Source organism: Bos grunniens, chromosome 9, assembly GCF_055505025.1.
Source record: "Bos grunniens cultivar Pamir isolate PY7600 chromosome 9, Bosgru_T2T1.0, whole genome shotgun sequence".
Classification (NCBI taxonomy): Eukaryota; Metazoa; Chordata; class Mammalia; order Artiodactyla; family Bovidae; genus Bos; species Bos grunniens.
In genome coordinates this window covers 13,480,776-13,505,891 of record NC_141173.1, presented here as the reverse complement: position 1 = coordinate 13,505,891, position 25,116 = coordinate 13,480,776, and the positions used below count along the sequence as shown (strand labels likewise).

The window sequence follows — 25,116 nt, the reverse complement described above, 5'->3', positions numbered from 1 at the left end:
TCCTGCATCTGCAGAAAGGCAACAGGAAAGCCTGAGGTTATGTGAACTATCTCCTCTGAGGCACACCCTGAGAGTAGAAAAACACACTACAAAAGAGTTGTTTAGTTGCTAAGTCATGTCCAACTCTTTGTGACCCCATGGACTGCAGCCCTCCAAGCTCCTCTGTCCATGGGATTCTCCAGGCAAGAATACTGGAGTGGGTTGCCATCTCCTCCTCCAGGGGATCTTCCCAACCCAGAGATTGAACCCGAGTCTCCTACACTGGCAGGCAGATTCTTTACCACTGAGCCACCAGGGAAACCCACTACATAAGAGACTAAATATTAATACTAATTCTTGGAACTGTTTAAAGTCCACTGAAACTCTGAAGTAAAATTAAAGTCAAAATGCAATTCTACTCTTCTCATGTGACACCCTCCGCCCCCGCCAGTAGTCCAAGATATAAGGTGGTGTTGCTGCTGCTAAGTCCCTTCAGTCGTGTCCGACTCTGTGCGACCCCATAGAGGGCAGCCCACCAGGCTCCCCCGTCCCTGGGATTCTCCAGGCAAGAACACTGGAGTGGGTTGCCATTTCCTTCTCCAAAGGTGGTGTTAACCATCCCATAAAATATAAACGTTGTCAAAATGGTCTTTTATATAGGTATGTGCATTTTGGAGATGCAGATATGCTACGAAACTCCATTCTCTCTAGGGAAATGTACATTTGTATAGAAATTTATGAAAAATTTGCTTCATAAATTATTCCTGCAGAATACTGCTCAATTAGCTACCTAAGTTCTTTATGTTTCAAACATAACACATTCGTCACCTAAGCTGGATGTTTAGACTTTTCAGAATCAGAAGTCTTGTTAATTACAATGCCTGACCCCCAATATGGACTCATGTTTTAAAACAGTATTTTATCAAGACATTTCATGATGCCATGAACAGCTAAGCTGCCTAAGATAACCAGTTGCTACAACAACTTGATATAATTCCTGGAGAAAGCAGAGAAGCATAGCATTTTATTGCATCTGTGCAGCCTTACTGCAGCTATATGTAAAACTGGTTGGTGTTTATTCAACTATTAATTGGCTCATAGACTCCTGTTATCACACTCATGGGTCCCCAGCTGGGAATCAGTCAACTAGGCTCTCTGAACCAAAAGGTATTGCTCCTTGGTGGAAAGTGGGATGATTGGGAAGAAATGCAGGTTTAAATGGAAAATTGCCTATCCTAAATGACAGCTGATTGCAATGAATCCAAGTTGTCTTGTTGGTTATTAAGCCCCAAACTTGATCCTATAATTTACTATTGACTTCAGAATGATTGTATCTAATCATTGCTGAATCATTTCTTTTTCTTTCTTCCCCCCCCCGCCCCTTTTTTGGCCTGCACCACTTGACTTTCTTAGTTCTTAGTTCTTAGTTCTCTGACCAGAGATCAAACCCATACCTACTGCAGTGGAGGCAGGGAGTCCTAATCACTGGATAGCCAGGGCATTTCCAAATCATTCCTGAATCACTTGTTCTTAATATTCTTACCCTCTTCCTCAACCACATTGGTTTTCCTTGGCCTCCTGGGTAAACATCACACTCCTTCTCACATCCTATAAGGCTGTTGATGTCCTGGCCTCTGCGCACCTCTCCTCCTCATTCTTATCCCGTTCCTCCTTGGAACTTGTGGGACCACAAACACACCACTCAACTGCATACCACCACTGTCTGTGTATGCTCTTTCCTCTTCCTGAAATCCTACAAGATCGTCAAGACTCAGTTCTAACGCCAGTTTTAATAGAAACTTCTGCCTTTCTTTCAAAGTAGTCACTGGTCTATTAACCTTTACTAATACATTCTTGAAATAGAACTGCTTCTGTAATTATTTGCTTATATATCTGCCTCCACCAGGCCGTATGAGGTCCCTGAATGCAGGGAGGAATGGTTTGTTTGTCTGGAGGCTCTGATGGCAGCTCCCTGGTGAGGGGAGGGGGTGACGGAGTGGGGGGAGAGCACCCACCTCCTCTCTCCAGACGCTCATCCCTTGCCCCCATTCGTCTGCCTGCAGGCCCATGCCAGCCCTTCTGGATTCTCAAGGAGATTCATTGATGGCAGAGGCTGTTTTCCCTCCCAGCATCTCAAACGATCCCTGGCAAGGATCAGAGACGGCTGGGGACCAGCTTTTCTCTAGCTGTACAAAGCTGTTTATGTTGTTCTGTGACAGGGAACACTCCTGAGATCTTCTGAACAAAACAGACCTGAGTTCTTCAAGGCACATTTCAGGCAGAGCTGAAGCCATTGACTCTGTTTCATGAATACAAAAAAACTTGCTAAAGTAAAATAAATGTTTATTCATTAATAATTAGGGCTCTGATTCAGCAAAGAATTCTTTAAATAGAACTGCTCCTGAAAATCATGAAAATATAATATTCTTTTCCCTTAAATTACTAATATAATTAGGATTTCAGAGAAGAATTAAATCACAAGTAATAAGATATCATTATGTGGAAAGAGAAAGGAAAAAAAAAACACTGAAAGTAAGGAACAAATGACACAATCATTACCCAGTAAGTACCGAATGTAGAGAGAGAGAGCTGATAGCAAAATGAAACCTTCCAGGGTAAGGATGGGGAGAGACTGGTGGCTGAATGAAATTTATATATCATAGGGCCATCAGAAGAACAGGGACGAACACACGGTTAAAGTCTGAATAGAGGAAAACCTTAGCTTCCTGTCCCTAGGAGGTCACTGCAGACGCTTGTAAAGATCCTGAGTGCCAGGCTTGGTCCACGGGGACGTGCTCCCTGGAAGTCATGCCATTGTGTGATGGCTCTTCCTGATCAAAGACCCTGGTCGTGAAGGTGGGTGATTTGAGATGTTTATACCATCCAGACACCTCGGCTTCCTTCCCTCCACCCAATCCCCTCTCTCTTGTTCCAGGGACTGGACTTGATTTTCACGGGTGAAATCAGAAGGAAGAGAGTGGAAAACCTGGGAGACTGAGCTAAGCCCCCTCGCCTCCCTGGTGACCCCAGGATGACTCAGATGGCTTCTGTCTCTACCATGTCATGAGCTGGACCTGAGGTCCCGGGGTTCCCATCTCCTGGACATGGAGCTGGATGGTGGGATGTGAAGGTCTCACCCTCCCCATCTTCACATGGGTGACTCTCCCACCGCTGTGACCTTGCAGGATGGTTGGCCCTCACTAAGCAGGAGGCCCTTTACCTCCACGATGTTGCATGAAACCCTAAGAATTTTCCACATTTAATATTTGGGTCAAGTGAAGGCTCAGCAGGTTGGGGAAGCCATCCCAGGTAACAGAAGCAGTACCACGTAGAGTTTGCAGATACCCAGGCCCGAGCATTTACTGCCCTGCTAAGCTGGAGCCACTGGGCTGGGCTGGGCAGGCACACTTGTACAGGTTCAGGAGAACGTCTGGCGGTCCAATCACTGGACATTCTCCTGCATCCTCTGTGTGTCCGCTGACACTCTCACAAGTAAGCTAGAGGCCACGTTAGTCTTGTCATCTCATCGCCAGCTGTGTCTTCTTGGGGGGCCAATTCACTCTGCCCTTGAACTGGCCCCCTTCACTCTCTCAGAGGGCCCCTACAGAAATTAGGCCATATCCAGCGTGGGTTCCCCTATCCCTAATCATGGCTTTTCCAGTAGTCATGTATGGATGTGAGAGTTGGACCATAAAGAAGGCTGAGCACTGAAGAATTGATGCTTTCAAATTGTGGTGCTAGAGAAGACTCTTGAGAGTCCCTTAGACAACAAGGAGATCAAACCAGTCCATCCTAAAGGAAATGAACCCTAAATGTTCATTGGAAGGACTGATTGCTGAAGCTCCAGTGCTTTGTCCACCTGATGCAAACAGCCAACTCATTGGAAAAGACCATGATGCTAGGAAAGATTGAAGGCAGGAGAAGAGGATGACAGAGGATGAGATGGTTGGATGGCATCACCGATTCAATGGATGTGAGTTTGACCAAATTCCAGGAGATGGTGAAGGACAGGGAAGCCTGGCATGCTGCAGTCCATGGGGTTGCAAAGTGCAAAGAGTCAGACACAACTGAGCGACTAAACAACAACAACAATAGAAGTTTAATATGATCTATGAATTGCCTGATAGGAAGGAGGGTTTGAGTAATCATTCTAGAGTGAAATTAGAACCTTTATAATGCATTAAATGATTAAGATGACAGTACTGCCAGGCAGTACTCTATAGTATAACCTAGGAGATGGGGACTCTAGTCAGCTCCATTTTGCAGATAAGCAAACTGAGGCCTGAAGAAGTTAAGTGACTTGCCTGAAGTTAAACAGCATGTCAGTGTGGGATCTGAACCAGTGTCCCTCCAGCGCTGAGCTCATAATCACAATGTTCTACTCTTGTCTTGGTATTAAGATGTTAATATTTTAACACAAAATAACAGCAACAGAAACGATACTTTACATGAACTGCCTCTTTTCACTCTCATGCCTAGCACATAGCAGGCACTGGATACAATTTTGCCATGTGCATGGCTTGTTCTTTCCGGCGTTGCTGGAAGGGCCTTCGGAGGAGGCCAAAAGGTGGGCCGGTAGGTTACAGTCTCACTGCACTCTGGGAGCTCACACTGCTGCTGCTGCTGCTAAGTCGCTTCAGTAGTGTCCGACTCTGTGCGACCCCATAGACAGCAGCTCATCAGGCTCCCCCGTCCCTGGGATTCTTCAGACAAGAACACTGGAGTGGGTTGCCATTTCCTTCTCCAATGCATGAAAGTGAAAAGTGAAAGTGAAGTCGCTCAGTTGTGTCCAACTCTTAGCGACCCCATGGACTGCAGCAAACAGCAAAAGACCCTGAACCTAGCATCCTCACTGCTGGGGGTGCCTGAGCGGGCCAGGAGTCCAGAAGTTCCTCTTGCAGCGGACATGCCCCGGCGTGACCACGAGAGGGAGCAAGAGATTCACCACAAACCTAAACTGGCACCTGGCTTGAAAAGGGAAGAAATCTGCTCAAGCAGTTCTCTGAGCACGAAGAAATCGCCGCAGCAAGTTAAACTCCGAGTGGAGTATAGCTATATATACACACAACACATGTGCACTTATAAGGAAGTGGAGGTGCATTTGTTGTGCTGCCATGAGTCACGGAATCTTGCAAAAGTCTTGTCTCAGGCCTCTTAAGTCGGGGTTAAAAACCCTGCATGTGAATATGCAGAGATAAGACTAGAAAACAGACGCGGGGTAACCGTGGCCACCACCAGACCGACGGACAGGCGGGCAGCCGCCAAACCACGCGCGGGCGGAGGGCTCAGACGGTGAACCCGAGAGGCGGTATCATTGGCTCTAAAGACAGCAGCGTCCTCATCAAGCTGCTTAAAAAAGGCGGGTGCCCGCTTCCACCTCCAGAAACGCCATTTAACTGATCCAGAGACTTTATAAGCCTCCTCTGGCGATTCGAACCTGCAGCCCGGTTGAGCATTACGGACAGGAGGCGGAATTGGGGTGGGGGTGGGGCAGAATGACCTCAGGGCCCCACCTCCCTGCAAAGGAGTGAAGGCACTTTGGGTATCATTCGAATCATACAGATCAGGCCCACACGAGGTGGTGTGAACCGTGGGCCTGGGTGTCAGGCCTCCAGTCAGAGCACAGTGCTTCGTGCCCCACTCCTCCCAGGGAAGACCTGAAGTCCCACCAGGAGCCAGCCAACACGTCCCGTTAGCTTCTCAAGGGCTGCCTTGGAAAGGAGAGGATATGCCTGGCGATGGATCCGTTCATCCTCACAGTAAACACTCATCGAGCTCCTGTTAGTGTGTGCAGGGGCCCTGGCTCCACTGAGAGGGAATGTAGAGCCCAAGAGGCCTGTAGGACCAGCTGGTCTCAATCTCTCCATCTCTGGGGTCTCGGTGGAGGCCACAGTGCCTGTGGTCAGGGGCCCTAATGGGACTCAAGGGTCCCATGTGCCTAGAGCCCGGGGAATCTCCATGAGCTCAGGGTGGCTGCTTCCCTGAGTGATGCCAAAGGATGTTGGTGAGTGGGACCAGGTCATTCACTCCTCACTGGGCGCCCCTGATGTGCCAGGCTTCACGCTGGAGGCCAGGGGTCATGTAGGAGGGTCCCAGACACACGGGAGAGCAGCGTGTAGCCCAGACTCTTCCCACTCTGCAACCCCATCTCTGGGGACACATGACAAACTTCTCTGGGCTCAGAAATGGCCCATCGTGTTCCAGATCTTATGTTTTTGGTGTGGATTTACACTGGTGCACTGTGCGGATCTCCTCTAGTAACCTGCATTCCACATCCATTTCTTTCCCGGTTTGGCAAATTCAATCCCGACTTGTTACTCCCATGAGAAGTGCAGCATCTATCTGTCTGGGGCTCATCTTTGAAGTGACCCAGGGCCTCTGTCATGAAATCTCTCTCTCTTTCTAGCCTTTTAGAGACTGGTCAATTTGTGGGGGGGCTGATCATGGAACAGATCCGACTTCTAGATAACCAGACCCATGGAAGTTGATAATTTGGGTCTCCACTGAAGGTGTGTTGACCACTTGTTTGGATGATTCACTAATGTTATTTTCCTGTTAACATATAATCATGATTCAATAATACATTCTGCCTTCGTGTATATGGTATCTAGACTTTGAAACGCTTTAAAACTAGTTGTAGAATCATACACCGAAACTCCAGTATTCTTGCCTGGAGAATTCCACCGATAGAGAAGCTTGGTGGGCCACAGTCCACGGGGTCACAGAGAGTCAGACACAACCGAGTGACCGACACTTTCATTCTTACTTTTCACGCCGAGACTCCTTCACCCTCCTGTCATCTCAGACAGGGCTGCCAGCCAGTGACTAAGGAACTCCAGGCGTGAAGAGGAAGCACTGGTCAGTTTCATTTTCTTGCTGTCAGTTCTTGATAGAGACATAAATCAGCTCCACTATACACAGTCTACCAGATGTCCTCACCTGAGGGGAAAGCAGATGCCTCACTCGGCTGACTTAGGGGTCAGGGAAGTTTTAGGGTCACATTGTTTCCACCACTGGGAATAGGGATTTCCTTCTAATGCTTAAAATTTCATTTTTTTTTTCAAAGGGAGATTCTTTCTTTTTTTTGGCCACACCATGTGGCTTGTGGGATCTCAGTTCCCCAACCAAGGATTGAGCCCAGGCCATGGCTGGAGAAAGCGATGGCACCCCATTCCAGTACTCTTGCCTAGAAAATCCCATGGGTGGAGGAACCTGGTAGGCTGCAGTCCATGGGGTCGCTAGAGTCGGACACGACTGAGCGACTTCACTTTCACATTTCACTTTCATGCATTGGAGAAGGAAATGGCACCCCACTCCAGTGTTCTTGCCTGGAGAATCCCAGGGATGGGGGAGCCTGGTGGGCTGCCGTCTATGGGGTCGAACAGAGTCGGACACGACTGAAGCGACTTAGCAGTAGCAGTAGCATGGCAGTGAAATCTTATCTACTAGGCCACCAGGGAACTCCCTTAGTATTGTTGCACACTCAACGTCTAGTAGGTTCTTCTGTTCATAGTGTTTGGCTTTCTTTCAAAGAGGTGAGAGTAGTAAAACCCAAGCAAGAACTTCTGGATCCAAGCCAGTCTACAAATGGGTAACTTTCCTTCCTAGAATTTTGTGAGCACTAATGTGGTAACCATGGATACACTGGGGAATTTCATTTTCCTGGGACTATAAAACCCTACATAAACTTTAAAGTTTGAAACAAATAAGTAAGTCAACAAACTGTCCATACATGTTGATTACTCTTGAATATTTTTGATCTTGGTAATGAATAGGAGATTCAGTTTAAATTATACCAAAGTAAAAGGTTAAAAATTCGATGCTGCAAAGTAAGTGCATTTTCAGTGAACACACTGGTTTAATGCAGCCTCAGGGCAAAATGTGGCCACAAGCAATTATCTTCAAAACAGAAACAAACAAAAAGAATATTCCAGGGAGGATATTAGCTGATTAAAAAATCTGTGCTAAATGATTCATAAAATGTTCCCTAACAGCATCCTGTCCTATCACGTGTCACAGACTTGGCTGGCAAGAATGTCTTCCTAGTGACTTGCAAACAAAGACTCATCACCTCTGCTGCTGCTGCTGCTAAGTCGCTTCAGTCGTGTCCGACTCTGTGCGACCCCATAGATGGCAGCCCACCAGGCTCCCCCGTCCCTGGGATTCTCTAGGCAAGAACACCGGAGTGGATTGCCATTTCCTTCTCCAATGCATGAAAGTGGAAAGTGAAAATGAAGTCGCTCAGTCGTGTCCGACTCTTTGCGACCCCATGGACTGAAGCCTACCAGGCTCCTCCGTCCATGGGGTTTTCCAGGCAAGAGTACTGGAGTGGGGTGCCATCGCCTTCTCCCATCACCTCTGCTAAAACAGCCCAGATGCCATCGGCAAAGTTAAAGAGCTGGTGATGATTAAACAGCTTGCGGGTTTTAACAAAAACCCTCAATGGCAGACATGTGCCTCTTCTCTATTTGTGGAGTATATTTTTGTCTGAACTTTGAAGTGAGATTTAAGGATACGGAGTTGAGAATGCATTTTAGAGCCTGGTAAGAGAACCTGCGTGCCTTCGAGAATAGGAAGAACCCAGGGCGAGAAAACTGGGAAACCTCCTGGCTCAACCTGGGGTTACAATCAGGTGTGATCTCCACACCCCACTCAGAAATTGACAAGTCATCTGGGGCTCTTCTCTTGGCTGATCAGATCTGAGCAATTTCAGAAGAGCTGATGAGTCTTTGCTAGTTATATTCTTGATGCCTCATTTATGTTCCTACTAGGGAGAAAGATTCTAATTTAAAAAAATGTGCTTACAATCTGGCTCCAACATTTTGGCCTCTATTGAAATTTTCTCCAAATTTCCAGGTGACCTCTTTGTTGCTGATTTCCAAGGACCTTGTCCCTCTTTCTTTTCTTGACCTCTTAGCAGAGTTTAACCACAGAGGACCCTGCCTCCTTCTCCTAAGGCTCTCCTCACTGCTCTATTCCCCTTCCTGGTCCCTCCATCTGGTTGCCCCAGCTTTATCTCCATCAGCTCCTGTTCCCTTCCCAGGTTCTTTACAGTTTGTGAACCTGGATTCAGTGTGGACCATGCTCTCTCCAGGATGCTTCTGGAAGCCATCCATATTAGCACTGATGATGACCAAGTCTGTCCTAGTTCCTAGCTTGTCTCCTGGGCTTCACATTCAGAGGTCCAGCTGCCTGCTGGGCCCACCGCAGCCCCCAAAGACACTTGCAACCATGCACCGCACCCCTCTTCCCCACTCCCAGCTGCCCCTGACTCAGCATCAGGGCGTCTCATCGACGACTCTCCCTCCATTCCCTCCTCTCCAACCACTAAACATCCCATTATTTATACATTGAAGAGCCCCGATGTCCTGTTATCATTTGCATTGAAAGAGCCGGGGCCTCCACCTTCTCTTCTTTTCACCGTGACTGTGTGGCTCCGCCCCCGCAAGCCCCAGGGTTTGTAACAAAGAGTGTGTGCTGTCACTCAGTTGTGTCCGACTGTCTGCGACCCCATGGACTGTAGCCCGCCAGGCTCCTCTGTCCATGGGATTTTTTTTTAGGCAAAATACTGGAGCAGGTTGCAATTTCCTACTCCAGGGGATCTTCCTGACCCTGGGATCAGAATGGGCATCTCTTGCGTCTCCTGCTTGGGTTACGACTGTGCCATCTGGGAAGGCCTGTAACCACCAGCGCCCCCTCTTTGCAGCCTGTTTTCCCGCTGTAGTCAGAGTCCCTCTCCCATGTGCTGGGATGATGCCTCACTCAGGAGGGTCACCTCTGCACATGGACACCCCTCGCCTTCCTGTGCGCTGGAGGCCTCCTGCTCCTGTGGTCTGGCCTCGCCTCCCCGCATCATGTCCTCCCGAGTTCTCAGTGACGGCAGTCTCCCGGACACACACTCTGGGACCACACATCAGCCCCTCCCGGCTCTCTGCAGGTCATCTTCCTTCTTACTGTGTACCACGGTGAGGAGAAAGTGACTATTTCAGTGTGTTCGGAGGTTTGTGTGGGTGGAGGAGGCAGAGGAGAATCTTGTCCTGGACTCCTGGGAGGGGGATTTCAGGGGGCTGCACAGCACCCCAAGGAGCTCATGGCTCGCATCCTACCAGCTCCGAGTGGCAGCGTTGCTCTGGGCGACTCCTTAGCACAGGGCATGGTGAGCCGGTAACTTTAAGGGGAAACAGAAGGCACCTAGGGAAGTGGGAGCAGGCGGACCCCTAGATGGGAAAAAGCAGGGCTTCTTTCACACAGCAGGCAGCCTTGACCCAGCAGGGGGAGCTCCCAGAGGAGGAGGTCTGGCCTGAGCAGAGGGTGGGCTGGTCCCCAGGGAGCCCAGAGCCCCGGTTAGGATGCTGGCCCAGTGCCCAGAGCCCTGCAGGGGGGAACCCCTGTGATCCTCACCACCACGAAGGTCAGCACTGTCCCCAGCCCAAGTCACCCACGAGGAGGGAAGGTCACAGGGAGGTGGTGCGGGTTGCCCCAGGTGGCACAATGCTGGTTTCAGACCACCTTCCTGAGTAGCCTAGGGCCGGGGCGGGGGGTGAGGGTAGAATTAACTGCGGGGCCTGGTAAAGTCAGGGTGCAGTTTCAACTAAGGACGGGGAATTTGGGGTTAGCAGATGCAAACTATTATATTTTGTTGTTCAGTCACTCAACAGTGTCTGACTCTTTGTGACCCCATGGCCAGCATGCCAGGGTTCCTTGTCCTTCACTATCTCCTGGAGTTTGTTCAAACTCAAGTCCAGAGAGTCGGTGATGCCATCCAACCACCTTATCTTCGGTTGTCCCCTTCTGCCTTCTGACTTTCCCAGCATCATGGTCTCTTCCAATGAATTGGCTCTTGGAATCAGGTGGCTGTAGTATTGGAGCTTCAGGTTCATCATCAGTCTTCTATTGGATATTTAGGGTTGATTTCCTTTGGGATTGACTGGTTTGATCTCTTTCTCTTAAGAGTCTTCTCCAGGACCATAGTTCAAAAGCATCAATTCTTCAGGGCTCAGCCTTCTTCATGGTCCAACTCTCACATCTGTACCTGACTACTGGTAAAACCATAGCTTTGACTAGATGGACCTTTGTTGGCAAAATGATGTCTCTGCTTTTTAATATGCTGTCTACGTTGGTCATAGCTTTTCTTCCAAAGAGCAAGTGTCTTTTAATTTCATGGCTGTAGTCACCGTCTGCAGTGATTTTGCAGCCCAGGAAAACAAAGGCTGTCACTATTATATACAGGATGAATAAACAGTAAGGTCCTACAGTACAGGGCAGGGAACTATATTCAATATCCCGTGATAAACCATAATGGAAAAGGATGTGGAAAAAAGTGTATCTATATGGGTGAGTCACTGTGCTATACAGCAGAAATTAATACAACATGCAAATCAACTATGCTTCAGTAAAAAATGCACATTATAAAAAAGAATTGTTGAGTTTTTACCCCAGACCTCGTTTATCATCTAATTATCTGGAAGGCTGGTTCCATCCAGGAAATGAGAGGTTGCGTCTGCGGGAGACAGAGTGAGCGTGGAGCTGTTAAGGTCGTGACCCATCCCCAGCTTCTGGGCCCTCTTTCCTCCGCACACTGAGTAATCTCCTTCACCTTGTTTGGGTTCTCCTCACAAGAACAGGTTGCACTGTAATTCTGATTCATTTCTTGACGACGGACAGAAAACATGGTTATGTAAACAAGAACCACAGAGGTTCTCATTAGGAGGATGAGAGGATCTCATTAGGAGCGGCCTTGATCCTAGATGTGGTGATTCTATGAAAAAATACCATGAGGAGCAGGCAAGAGTTTCCCCTCAAGTTTCTAACAGACCAAGCTGTTGCCCAGCCACCCGGGCCTGTACACGGGGCGCCTGTGCTGTCTTGCTGAGTACATCTGAGAATTTATCCAGCCCATGCAGTAGGAATGCAGCTACAACCATCTCTTTTGTATTTTTAAAAATGATTTTCCAAGAGCTTTTTATAAATGTAGAGCTTTACTATGACATTTAACATCTATTATTTCGAATACATGAAAGTGAAAGTTTAGTCACTCAGTTGTGTCCGGCTGTCTGTGACACCGTGGACTGTAGCCCGCCAGGCTCTTCTTGTCCACAGAATTCTCCAGGCAAGAATACTGGAGTGGATTGCCATTATTCCCTTCTCTAGGGGACCTTCCCAACCCAGGGATCGAAACTCGGTTTCCCACGCTGCAGGCAGATTCTTCACTGTCTGATGAGCATATCTTGATTTGGGGGCAAAACTGGCCTGACTCACACTTATGCAGTGTTTGTACAAAATCAGTGCAAGCGTGCAAGGTGAGCCAGGGAATGTACTCAGATATTCCCAGATGTCTGATGTTGCAAGGAATATCCAGGTAATTAATGGGCTTATTTTTAATCTGAAAATTTTGATATTGTGCTTGAGAAAATACTTTGTGAACAGTGATAGGAAAACTGATGTCTCACCCCGTGTCATGGGCTGAATTGTGTCTGCCCCCCTCTCCCCCCAGATTCTATGTCAAAGCCCAGGGCCTCAGAATGTGGCTGTGTTTGGAGACAGGGTCTTTAAAGAGGTGGATAAGTTAACATGAGATCTTAGCAGAGACCTGAACCCACACTAACTGCTGTCTTTATAAAGGGAGATTTGGATGCAGACACATACAGAGGAAAGACTGCATGAGGATACGATGAGGAGGTGGCCCTCTGAGGCCAAGGAGAGAGGCCTCAGAAGAAACCAGCCCCGAGGGGGCTTTGATCTTGGACTTCAAGCCTCTAGATCTGTGAGAGAATAAACCTCTGGTGGTTACGCCCCCAGGAGGGTGGTGTTCTGTCTTGGCAGCCCTAGCACATGGATATACCATAATACAGGGGATCCTTGACCAACACGGGTTTGAACTGCTTGAGTTCCTTGATACGTGGATTTTTTTTCCAATAAATATATTGGAAATTTTTTTTGAGATTTGTGACAATTTGAAAAAACTCAGATGACATAGCTAAAGATACTGAAAAAAATTAAGAAAAAGTTAGGTATGTCATGAATGCATAAAACATATGTAAATATTAATCTATCTTTGGGGCTTCCCTGGTAGCTCAGCTTGCAAAGAATCTGCCTGCAATGCAGGAGACCCGGGCTTGATCCCTGGGTTGGGAAGATCCCCTGGAGAAGGAAGAAGTTATCTACTCTAGTATTCTTGGGCTTCCCTGGTGGCTCAGACAGTAAAGAATCTGCCTGCAGTGCAACCCGGGCTTGATCCCTGGGTAGGAAGATCCCCTGGAGGAGGGCATGACAACCCATACCAGGATTCTTGCCTGGAGAATTCCCACGGACAGAGGAACCTAGTGGGCTACAGTCCATGGCGTCACAAAGAGTCAGACATGACTGAGTGACTAAGCACAGCACAATCTATCTTTACCTAGACATGAGTGATATTTAATATAAAATTAATAGTGTGTTAGCTTTCTTATTGTTTTATAACTTCACTTTCAAAGAATTTCAATACTGTACAGTAGGTCTCTCTCTCATAATTGGAGAAACTGCATATCAGCTTACAAGTACAGGGAAGTTTTTTTCTTTTTTTAAATCTCATAGAGTTCAATACTGTATTATGAACCTGACTGTGCTGTGTGCCATAAAAATTTTAATAATGAGGGATTCATTAGTGTATAAGGTAAGCTACCATGAAGCAATCATATTGCTGCTTCTTCATCATCAATGCATGTATTGCTTTACCTGTAAATGAACATAAATAAATATGAATTATTTTTTCACATTATCTTTTCCTTTTGGATGCCCAGTGTTAGTACTACATATAACATCTCCAGTGTTTTATATGAGACAATATTGTAGGTACAGGGAAATGATTCATCTGTAAACATGTAGCTCAATACTGTAAATGTATTCTCTCTTCTTTGTGATTTTCTTAATAACATTTTCTTTTCTCTAGCTTGATTTTTGGTAAAAATACTGTATATGTTACATGCATAAACTATGTGTTAACTGACTTTATGTTATAGATAGGGAAGCCTTCTGGTGAAGAGCAGGCTATTGGTAGTTAAGTTTGTGGGAAGTCATGTAAGTTATATGCAGATTTTCAACTACATAGGGAGTTGGCACCCCTAACTCTGCATTGATCAAGGGTCAACTGTACAATGAGAAGAGAGTGTGTAGTATTTTCAGGAGTTTATCAGTTTTCTTGTTATCTGTTTGCTGCTGCTGCTGCTAAGTTGCTTCAGTCGTATCCGACTCTGTGTGACCCCATAGAGGGCAGCCTGCCAGGCTCCCCCATCCCTGGGATTCTGTTTACTTCCCTGCTAATTTCATTTTTATATTTGGAAATTAATTTATATGACTGAATGCAAAGAAACTTAACAGTGTTTGAATTAAATCATTAACAAGATACAGAATTTTTGTTAAAAATAAGTTCAGTCTTCTCTCCCAGAGATGAGTTTGAAAACACATTTCCAACAACCTCATGCACTCCAACTAAAAATATTTTGAAAAAAATCTGTGGCAAGCCTGGAGGAACTAAACAAAGTATTTTTCTGTCTTTTAAGGCATAGCTTGGAAATGTCTAAGAATAGCTGCTGTTCACTACTATAAAAAATGATGTCATTCATTAAAAAAAGAAAGTCTCCAAGTGCATTTAGGTAATGGAATTGAAACAGGAGAAAAGAGGCAGATCACAACCTTTAAAATAATAACATGGCCATTCTTTCTAAAGTGTTAGTCTCTTAGTCGTGTCCGACTCTTTGCAATCCCGTGGACTATAGCCCACCAAGCTCCTCTGTTCATGTGATTCTCCGGGCAAGAGTACTGGAGTGGGTCGTCATTTCCTTCTCCAGGGGATCTTCCCTTCCCAGGGATAGAACCTGGGTCTCCTGCATGGCAGGCAGATTCTTTACCATATGAGCCATCAGGGAAGCTATAGCCATAGGGCTTGACTAAAACTGGTTAGAACCAACTGGGTCCAAGATGGTGGAAGATTCGACTTTTAGAGGACTTAGAGCCTCACTATATGCTTATTGTAATATATTACCTAAGTGACACACCCCCCAGGCACCACGAGAGTTCTGAGGTTGATCATCAAAGAGAAAAAAGTGGGTGGTGGCCCAATTCCTGGAAATCTCTGCCCCTTCCCCAAAATAGTTGGAATAAACAGCCCATAGGCTCCTGCTCATGAGCCTATGAAATTACTCAGCTCATAAAAGCTGACCATCCCATATTTCAGGGCCTCCCGCCTTTTGAGATGGCCTACCCTCTATTTGTGCACTATGTTTCTCTCTAAATAAATCAATTTCTTACCTTTCTTACCTAGACTTCCCTGGTGGCTCATATGGTAAAGCGTCTGCTTGCAATGCAGAAGACCCGGGTTCAACCCCTGGGTTGGGAAGATCCCCTGGAGAAGGAAATGGCAACCCACTCCAGTACTCTCGCCTGGAAAATCCCATGGACAGAGCAGTCTGGTAGGCTACAGTCCATGGGTCGAAAAGAGTCAGACACGACTGAGCGACTTCACTTTTCTTTCACTTTCTTACCTATCACTTTGTCTCTTACTGAGTTCTTGCTGTGATGAGACATCAAGAATCTCATATTCACCAGGAATGGAATCCAGATGAATTTGGAGAGTGACCTTAATCATCTTATTGACTGAGAATGTTTATTTTCAAAAATAACTAGAAAATGTCAGAGGCTTAATAAATACTAAAATCTGAAAATAAGAATTCCTACTTTCACTCTTTGTGAATGTAATCATACTATTTTATATGCTGTCATCCTTGCAGTGGAATACATATTTTTTTGTTACACATTTTAATTTTAATTTGTCTCTTAGGAAAACTATTATTATTAGAGCTACTGGAAAACAAAAGGCATGTTCAAATTGTTATGTTAAATAATCAAACAACCAAAAGAAAACAAGGAAAATGCCAAAAACAGAGTCGCCATTTCTGAGATGAATAATAGATGGTTCACACTTGCAGTCAGTAACATGCATATAAAATCCTATTTCAGGTGAGCTGTGGGCGGTGGGCGTGTCCTAGCAAAAACATTCCAGTCAATTGATGTTCAGTTTGTTATATAATTAAGCTCAGGAAAAGGACACTTTTGCATGTGATTTACGGACTTTTACTTGCAGACTCCTTTTCAGAATTGCTGATTGCATTGGGTAGTCCTTTAATTCTTAGATATTAAAAGTTCTATCGTAAGTCAAAGATTTCCAATTAAGTTATTAACTACTGAGTGTAGCTATTATGTTTCTATAGAAGCAAAGAATTTTAAATGGAACTCAGAAGTTATTAAAAAAAAACAACCCACTAAGCAGAATAGGGAAACAGGGAAGAAAAACACCACATCAAGAGTTACGAAGTAGCAGGCAGAGAGCTTCCGAAATTCACAAAAAGGAGAGATGTGTAAATAATAAAGTCCTGTTAAAAATAAGAACCAAGAATGAATTCTGAAAAGCAAGGAAATTCTGCAAAGAACTTTTCAAAAATCAGTCAGGTTGTAAGAGCAAGGTAGAACAAAATAAATTGCAAGCTGCTGCTAAGATGCTGAGTTGGCAGAATAAACCCATTTCATTTTTTTTTTTCCCTCACAGCTCAAGATTCTTTGTGTAAATTGTAAGGCAAAAGCCAAAAGCTTCAGAAGGTCTAGGGAAATGACACAAATTGGGTTAAGTATGACTTTTAGGAAACTTAATCTGCTCCCCGGAGATAAGATTTTACTGTATTTGTTGCAAATAAAGGCAAGGGTCTCTGACGGCTGTCACGATGGATGGAAAGAATTTCAAGGTCACTTGTAGGCCAGCTAGTCCTGGAGAACTTCCCGCAGTGATAGGAATGCACTGTGTCTCTGCCCAGAGTGGGAGCGTGGCAGCGCATGGACCCTGAGTGCTTTACGTGTTGGCCACACCACTGATGAACTCAGTTTTGCATTTTATTCCATTGTTGTGTCATGTCACAGGCTTAGTCACGTCCGACTCCTTTTGCAGCCCTATGGACTGTAGCCCGCCAGGCTCCTCTGCCTTTGGAATTTTCCAGGCAAGAATACTGGAGGCGGCTGCCATTTCCTACTTCATGGGGTCTTCCCAACCCAGGGCTTGAACCCGTGTCTCTTGTGTCTCAGTTTCTTTTCCACTGGTGCCACCTGGGAAGCTCCTTATTCCATTGTAATTAATTCAAATTTGAATTACCTCGTGTGACTGGTGGCTACAATGTTGGGCAGTGCACAAAAGATCCTTTCCATCCATTTAATGGAGGCTGCAGATAGCATTTATTATATATCCTTGGGTTTTCTCGGATTAAATATTACCCAAGGCTTCTGAGATCCCCAGGGGGCAGTGTGAGCACATGACTGCCCAAACTGGGAGACTTTGAGAAAGACAAGGAATGTCAGTAACAGTCACGAAGAAACGAGAGGCCCAGGACACGCAGGTGCCCTACCACTGGGGTGTTGCTCGCAGGTCCTGGAGGGAAGTGACCAGGCTTAGCTTCACTTCTGTGTGGGCTGTAGCTACAGGTAAAATTTAAGCACCTTCTGGACAAACATTTTCATCATATCATAGTTTTTTTGTCCCTGCAAACATTTATTAATACCCAAATCTTTATAACTCACCTTTACTCTCCAAGACAACCTTGACCACAGAGTACAGCAATGACTAACAAGATGCTCGAACCAGCAATGCAAAATCAATCACTCTGACATCTGAGCTCAGACCAAGTACCTAGGTAGCTACACTGGGCTGGATAGTTTTAGCCCTCCCCAGGCTTCCTGGTAAGAGGCAGGAGAAGCCAAAGAGAGCAGAGGCATTCGTTTTTGCAGACAGCCACTCGGCATCCTCTACAGATACACATTCTCCCAAAAGGACTGAACTGGGTGGGCAGAACAGCAGTAGCTCATTTAGCGTGGATCCTGGATCGTTTGTGGAAGTGGATTCTGGAGATAAAAGTTGCTTTGGACACACTCTCAATTTTCCACCATCAGGAGAGAACGTGTACCATGGTCAGACTTTACAAATAAATTTTGGCAGGACAGTTGCAGCTCCCTGCAAAGCACTCAGGCTCTCCATGTTCAGAACTCAACCTGCTTTGAAATAACAAAGAGGGACTCTTCTTTGACACAAAGTACAGAACAGGGATTGAATCATCAATCAGAAAAATAATTTAAAAAATTCAGCTGTATCTATACACCAAAGCAAGAAATTCACACGATAAGCCAATTCTCATGTGATCTGTTTGGAACCTGGCCTAGTTTTTCTCTTTTTTGTTGTTTCCATTGTGTGTTTTTTTAAAAATTTATTTAATTGGAGGCTAATTATTTTATAATATTATATTGGTTTTGCCATACATCAACATGAATCACCACTTATAACACATCTCATGCTGAATACAGTCAAGTTCTGTATTAAGAAAAAATATCTCACAATTTAATAGGCATGTGGATGAATAGGAAGAAAGAAAGGAATTATTATGGGAGATTCCCTGGTGGCTCAGCTGGTAAAGAATCTACCTGCAATGCGGGAGACCTGGGTTTCATCCCTGGATGGGGAAGATTCCCTAGAGAAGGGAAAGGCTACCCATTCCAGTATTCTGGCCTGGAGAATTCCATGGACTGTATAGTCCATGGGGTTGCAAACAGTCGGACACGACTGAGTGACTTTCACTTTGACCTGCAGGAAAGAGAACTTAGCAACACAGTGACTGAAACAATGAGCGGGAGGTCTCAGAATCATTTTGTGAAACGTTCTCACCGACCTGATTGCCCGAATGACGGTTTTCAGCGGTGGGGTGAGGTCCTCCACAGACACGTCGCACTGGCATCCTTTGTCATCGTACACGTCATCGGTGCCAAGGGCTGTGTCAGCTGTAGGAGAAAAGGGCGAGTTAGATTACAGCACAGAGGTGATTTAAAACTCGTTCCCCAACTGGTCTTCCATAGGGATGGGGGCCTCACAGACTCGGCTTATAAATCCACACGTGCGAGGCTGCCAATTGCTATTATCCTTTCTCCTTTTCCTGCAAGATCACCCATTTCACGTAACTTGACATGACTACCCTTCTGAACTGTCTGCCAGGGGACATGGGGCTGTTGACATCCTTTCTTCCCAGCAGTGGTGATGGATTTGTGCTTATCCACACTGCTCTTTTGCTCAGTTCTTTTGAAGCTAATAGCCAGAGTTTAGAAAGCAGCTGTTTGGAGTTAGGAAGGCAGGTTTTGGACATTTAATGAACTGGCAACTAGACAGAGGTTGAAGCCCACATCGTGACCCCAGGAGCCCCACACCCTGAACGAGGGTGCTGAGCGTCTGGCTCCAAGAACACTGTCTCCCTGTCAGTTACTCGACATGGTCAGAGCTGGCTGATGACAGCAGGGCTGAAACTGAGAGCAGATTCTCAGACGGGATAAGAAAGTCCATGCCTCAGATACTGGGCAAAACAACTTTTGGTTTAATTACAAAGTTTGGAAAAGGAAGCAGGGTTACAATAAACACCAATTAGTCAGGGCTTATGAAATGAATAAAGAATAGTCCCTTGGACAGCAAGATCAAACGGGTCAATCCAAAAGGAAATCAACCCTGAACATTCACTGGAAGGACTGATGCTGATGTTGAAGCTCCAATACTTTGGCCACCTGATGCGAAGAGCTGACTCATTTGAAAAGACCTTGATGCTAGGAAAGACTGAAGGCAGGAGGAGAAGGGGATGACAGAGGATGAGATAGTTGGATGGCATCACTGACTCAATGGACATAAGTTGGAGCAAACTCCAGGAGGTAGGAAGGACAGGGAAGCATGGCATGCTGCAGTCCATGGGGTCTCAAAGAGCCAGACATGATTTAGTGACTGAACACCACCACCAAGGGACTAAAACTGCTTTCTGTCACCTGCTCTGCTCAGTGATCATCTGCTACATCATAGAAGAAGGAGACTTTGAAATGGGCTGTCCTTGTCAGGCTGTAAGTCCTGAATGACTATAAGCAGCCCATTTATTGGAGCAGGGCTCACATCTGGAACTCAGCTGGTGCATCACTCAGTTCAATGATTCACTGTGTGTTTACTTGGTTTATTGTATGCCAGGAGCGGAGTAGGGGGAAAAGATGCAGATGAGTCTTCACAGCTTGTTCAGGGTCCCTCTGGCCTTCTGGTCCCCAAGCTTCATCCTAAGAGGGTTCTCCAGAACCATGACCTCACAGTAATGATCATAATAACAACCACTTGCTGAAACGTATGCCAGGCACTTAGACAAAACTTCTGCACGTGTTAGTTTTCTTATTTATAGCAACTGGACAAGTTGGTGATGACAAGCCTGATTTTTAGATACTGAAATCAAGGCTCCAAGAAGGTAAGCGCCTCATTCGAGGCCTCAGCAGTGGTCAGTGGAGCTGTTGTTGTTCAGTCTTTAAGTCGTGTCTGACTCTTCATTGACCCTGTGGACTGCAGCACACCAGGCTTCCCTGTCTATCACTAACTCCTGAAGTTAGATCAAACTCATGTCCATCCAGTCAGTGATGCCATCCAACCATCTCATCCTCTGTCATCCCCTTCTCCTCCTGCCTTCAATTTTCCCAGCATCAGGATCTTTTCCAATGAGTCAGTTCTTCCAATCTTGTGGCCAAAGTATTGGAGCTTCAGCTTCAGCATCAGTCCTTCCAATGAATATTCAGGGTTGATTTCCTTTAGGATGGACTGGTTTGACCTCCTTGCAGTCCAAGGGACTCTCAGGAGTCTTCTCCAGCACCACAGTTTGAAAGCGTCAATTCTTTGGTGCTCAGCCTTCTTTATGGTCCAATTCTTGCCCTCTGCATTGCATCAGCAGTGTCAGGACACACACAGAGGGCAGCGGAGGCAGCCTGAAGTTCAGGAGAGCTTGGGGGCACAGCCTGTCCCACTGGCTGGGGGACCCTCAGCGTCTCTCCGGGGAAGAGGGCCACCCTTCTAATGAGAAGGCGCCCATTGACTCTGTGTTGATGGCTGGTCCTGACTCACTGACACCTCGAGGGCAGCAGGCCCAGTTTGCTTGGTTGACCTATTAACCCACATTAACCTATTAACCACAGCCCTCTTAGCACATAAACTTCATGCCTGAGATTAAACAACATCCTTCCAGGAACTTTCCACATTTCTTCTTTCAGTTTGATCCCAACCTGCTCTTAATTGGGGGTAGTGGGTGGAATGTCTTGCTCCCAAATTCATGTCCACTCAGAACATTAGAATATGACCTTATTTGGAATAAAGATCTTTACAAGTCTTTGGCATTGCAGGCAGATTTTTTAGCAACTGAGCCACCAGGGAAGCCCCCAGAGAGTCAAATAACATAAAAGTCAGGGTCCTTTCATTATTATGAGGTTAATGGAAAACTTTTAAAGCAGGTAGGTGCTGTCACAAGAAGCACAGATGTAAAGAGAGTAAGACTATAAGGTTCGCGCTGAATGCAAGCGGAACTGGGAGTATCTCTGACAATGATGACACAGCCTTCTCCACCCCCATCCTGCCCCGGTGAGACCTTCTGTGTCTCTCTGTCTTGATTAGAAACAGGCTGGGCAGAGGGTGGGCGTCACTGTATCCAAGGCATCTCATTAGGGAATTTCATCACACCACTTACCACTTGATTATTCAAGGCATAAATTAAGCTCTCGATTAAAAAAAAAAAAAGTTTTTCTTTTTGCAAGTTTGGTCAGAGCAAACTAATAGGAAATAATCCTTACTGGCATGTGTTGAAGCAAGGGCTGAGTTAGAAAAATTTCCCCCTTATTTCAAAGCCACAAAATTGGGGGGAATGCCATCATTCTGATTCATAAGTGTCTTGAGATGTCCGTATTCTTTCGAGTGAGGTTTATAACACATTAAATGTCTTTGTCATGATTCCTAGAGGATTAAAACCCTGCCTGACCTCTGAGGCCCCGGATGTGGGGCACTGAGCTTCCAGCCACGACTGGTTCGGAGCCATTCGATGACATCGCTGTTCCCCTGCCCTGACATTTGGGGAATGTGGTCACGGGAACAGGAGCTCACATGAGCAGACCTGAAAACCCCCGTCCTTAAGGGCCATGTGCCAGCAGGGTGAGGTGCCCCCCACGCCCCGCTACCGGTGGCTGAGCCTTGCATATCTTGAAGGCCTGCCCCCTGCATGTCCCATCTGTGCTGGGAGGAGAAGAAGCTGGAAACATAACCTTCTGTCTCTCCCACCTGCTCCGTCTCCTATTAATTAGCAGGTTCAAGATCTACTTTGAAATACTCTGTTCCCCCATATTTTGGAAACTGTATTCCTTAGTTTTGGGACAGAACCTTTTGGACCTTATAGACTAAAGAGAGAGAGGCTTAAAGAGAGCATTCTGGAAACTTCTGCTACATCCAAAGACCATTTTTTTCCGGTCCCACCATAAATATTGCCATCAAGAGACAGGTGTTTATGAAAAAAAAAAAAAGAACCAGGAATTTCTAGTTCTTTCTCTTGGTCTTCTGCTTTATGGATTAGATTTCTTTTACATTGCCTGATGAAACGATTACAATGGTTTTCAACCTTGGCTGCACCTTAGACTCACCTGGAGATTGTTTAAAAAAAATATCAATACCAGGACAGGCTGGAACCTAGGCCTCAGAGAGTTTATGAAAGCTCGCCGAGGAATCTGCGTGACTGGATGTGGAGAATGGTGCCCTCCGTGACCCCCAGCTGGAGCCTAGGCATGTGACTAGTCACCACTGGTCTCAGACTCACCCCCGTGTCTCCCCTCGCACTACTAGTGTATTTCGCACAATTGAGACAATATGGGTGCTTCCCAAGACAGGAAATGATCACATCACGAAAACCAGAAAAAGAAACCCCTTACAAACTGGTGACTTGGGAACAAGTTTCACCGTCTTTTTGTCCAGCCCGAAGGTCTCTGAGTTCCGAATTCTAGCCACTGTTTTCCACCCTTCAGCCTTGAGACCTGCTCTTCAGGCCATGACCCTGTTCTCTTTCATGGAAGTCATTACAGTTTCACACACAAGGAGCTACATTATGTCCAGAGATCAAAATAAGACAAAACTGTCAAAACCTAACAGAAAATATTTGTTTAATCAGTGCAGGAAATGATAAGGGCTTGATGTATGGTCATTAGGAGAAATTATAAAGGAGACAGCGGACAGCCTTGGTCATGAATGCAGAAAGTGTTACTACCTGAAATGGTCAATTATAAAGCAAAGGAAAGTGCTGATCAGGAAAAAGTTGGAAGCTATAAAAAAGCTTAATATTTACAACGTATAAGGAAACCTATTTAAACGGATCACAATCCAAAATATAAACATACAAATAACTCAGTCAAAAAAGACCACCAGTAGAAAAAAATGACAGAAAACTTTTCAACCTAATTAGAAATAAAAAAAAATAAAAGTATTTGAAGGTATGGACTTATATCTATCAAATAGTAAAAGAACAACTAACACTAAAAAACTGAGGTCACACTGGTACACTTTGATGTTGTTAGTGACAATGTAAGTCAGAACAAAATTTCACGGCAACAAGAGTTTAAAAAAGTTAAAATCAGCAATCTTTTAATTTATTACAATTTATTATCAGAGAAATGATCTTTGGAAAATAATTTCAAAAAGAAAATAAAGATAGGGCTTCCCTGGTGGCTCCGTGGTAAAGAATCCACCTGCCAATTCAATTCAGGAGACAAGGGTTTGATCCCTGATCCGGGAAGATCCCGCATGCGTCAGAGCAACTTAGCCCCGGTGCCAGAATTACTGAGCCGGTGCTCTAGAGCCTGGGAGCCGCAACGACTGAGCCCACGAGCTATAGCTACTGAAGCCTGTGCTTCACAACAAGAGGAGCTACTGCAGTGAGACAGTCCCCACTCACCACAACCAGAGAGAAGCCCACGTAGTGATGAAGAACCAGGGCAGCCAGAAATAAATACAATTATAAAAAATAAAGATAATGTAATAACGACAGAGGATGAGATGGCTGGATGGCATCACCGACTCAATGGACATGAGTTTGGGTAAACTCCGGGAGTTGGTGATGGACAGGGAGGCCTGGCGGGCTGCAGTCCATGGGGTCGCAAAGAGTTGGACACCACCGAGCCACTGAACTGAACTGAACTGAAAAATGGTTATTGCATTATTGCCTATTGTACAGAGATGGTTATATAAATTTCAATGTCCCAAATAGGAATCCATAAATTATAGTATTTGACCATGATGATGTACTACACAACTATGATAAAAATAATTATGAGTAGTATATGATAGTATGAAAGTATCCTTAAATGTTTAGTAAAATTGAAATATGAGCCCAGATCCTCTTGCTGATGATGACTATGTACAGTGATATATATAAAGAAAACAAGCTATAAGTGAATATGTAAAAATGAAATTAGCTGTGTCAGGGCATGAGATTAGAGGTGACTGACAGCATTTTTAAAATTCTTTATGGAATTTAAAGTTTTTTTCCATCACAAAAATAATATATGGTTTTTGAAGAGTATTTGAAAAATAGGAGAACAATCAGAATGAAGAAAAAAAATCTTCCCAAGTTGGAGAACTTACTGGAAATCATTAGTGTAATATGTTTCTCATAGTAAAAATGTGAGGGCTACAAGTTCATGATACACTTCAGAAATTTAAGTGGACCATGTAACGATTCTATTCCACTGCTCTATAAGGAACAAGCATTAAAATAGCCACTATCAACGGTGGTGATAACTAATTTATTACAACCTGTTATGAATTGTGATAGATTTCCCAAGGGTTCCTTCCTTGCAACTTGTCTTTTGATTACCTCTTCCCTACTATCACTTCCTGACATCTTAAATATCATCCTTGAGTCTCCACTTTAGGCATGTGCTAGTTCACAGGCATCTCCTTTAATCCCGCTAGAGTTTAGAATAATCACCTGGTCCCTGACGCCCATGGCACAATTTCATTTTGCTATGACCTTGGCAGGGACCTTTCTTCTGTTCTCTGCTGGGTTCTGCTAGGTCCTCAAGATGCCAATAAGAACCCCAGAAAAAAAAAAAAACCCTCCAGATGATATATGTTTTGTTCTAGACTTTTGCCTTTTCAAATAGCTTTTGTTTTTCTCTCATTATGACAGTAATACATGCTTACTCCAGAAACTTCAAAATTTTGAATTTTAAATTAAATCATGTAGAATGAGAAACATTTGTTTATAG

At 45.2% G+C, this 25,116-nt stretch overlaps 1 protein-coding gene and 1 long non-coding RNA gene across 3 annotated transcripts in view; one reads left to right on the top strand and one right to left on the bottom strand.

The window, feature by feature from the left end:
• The window catches only part of KCNQ5 (potassium voltage-gated channel subfamily Q member 5), a 626,605-nt gene that overhangs the window by 14,543 nt on the left and 586,946 nt on the right, over positions 1-25,116 (bottom strand). For both annotated transcript variants that reach the window (XM_086316787.1, XM_086316788.1), the window contains one exon: positions 18,714-18,822. In XM_086316787.1, coding sequence (XP_086172913.1) covers positions 18,714-18,822 — 109 coding nt within the window. The remainder of the gene's footprint in view (positions 1-18,713; positions 18,823-25,116) is intronic.
• Positions 2,573-4,426, top strand: LOC147365579 (uncharacterized). Its single transcript, XR_015132575.1, has 2 exons — positions 2,573-2,835; positions 2,915-4,426. It is a non-coding gene; the product is annotated as an uncharacterized LOC147365579 (long non-coding RNA).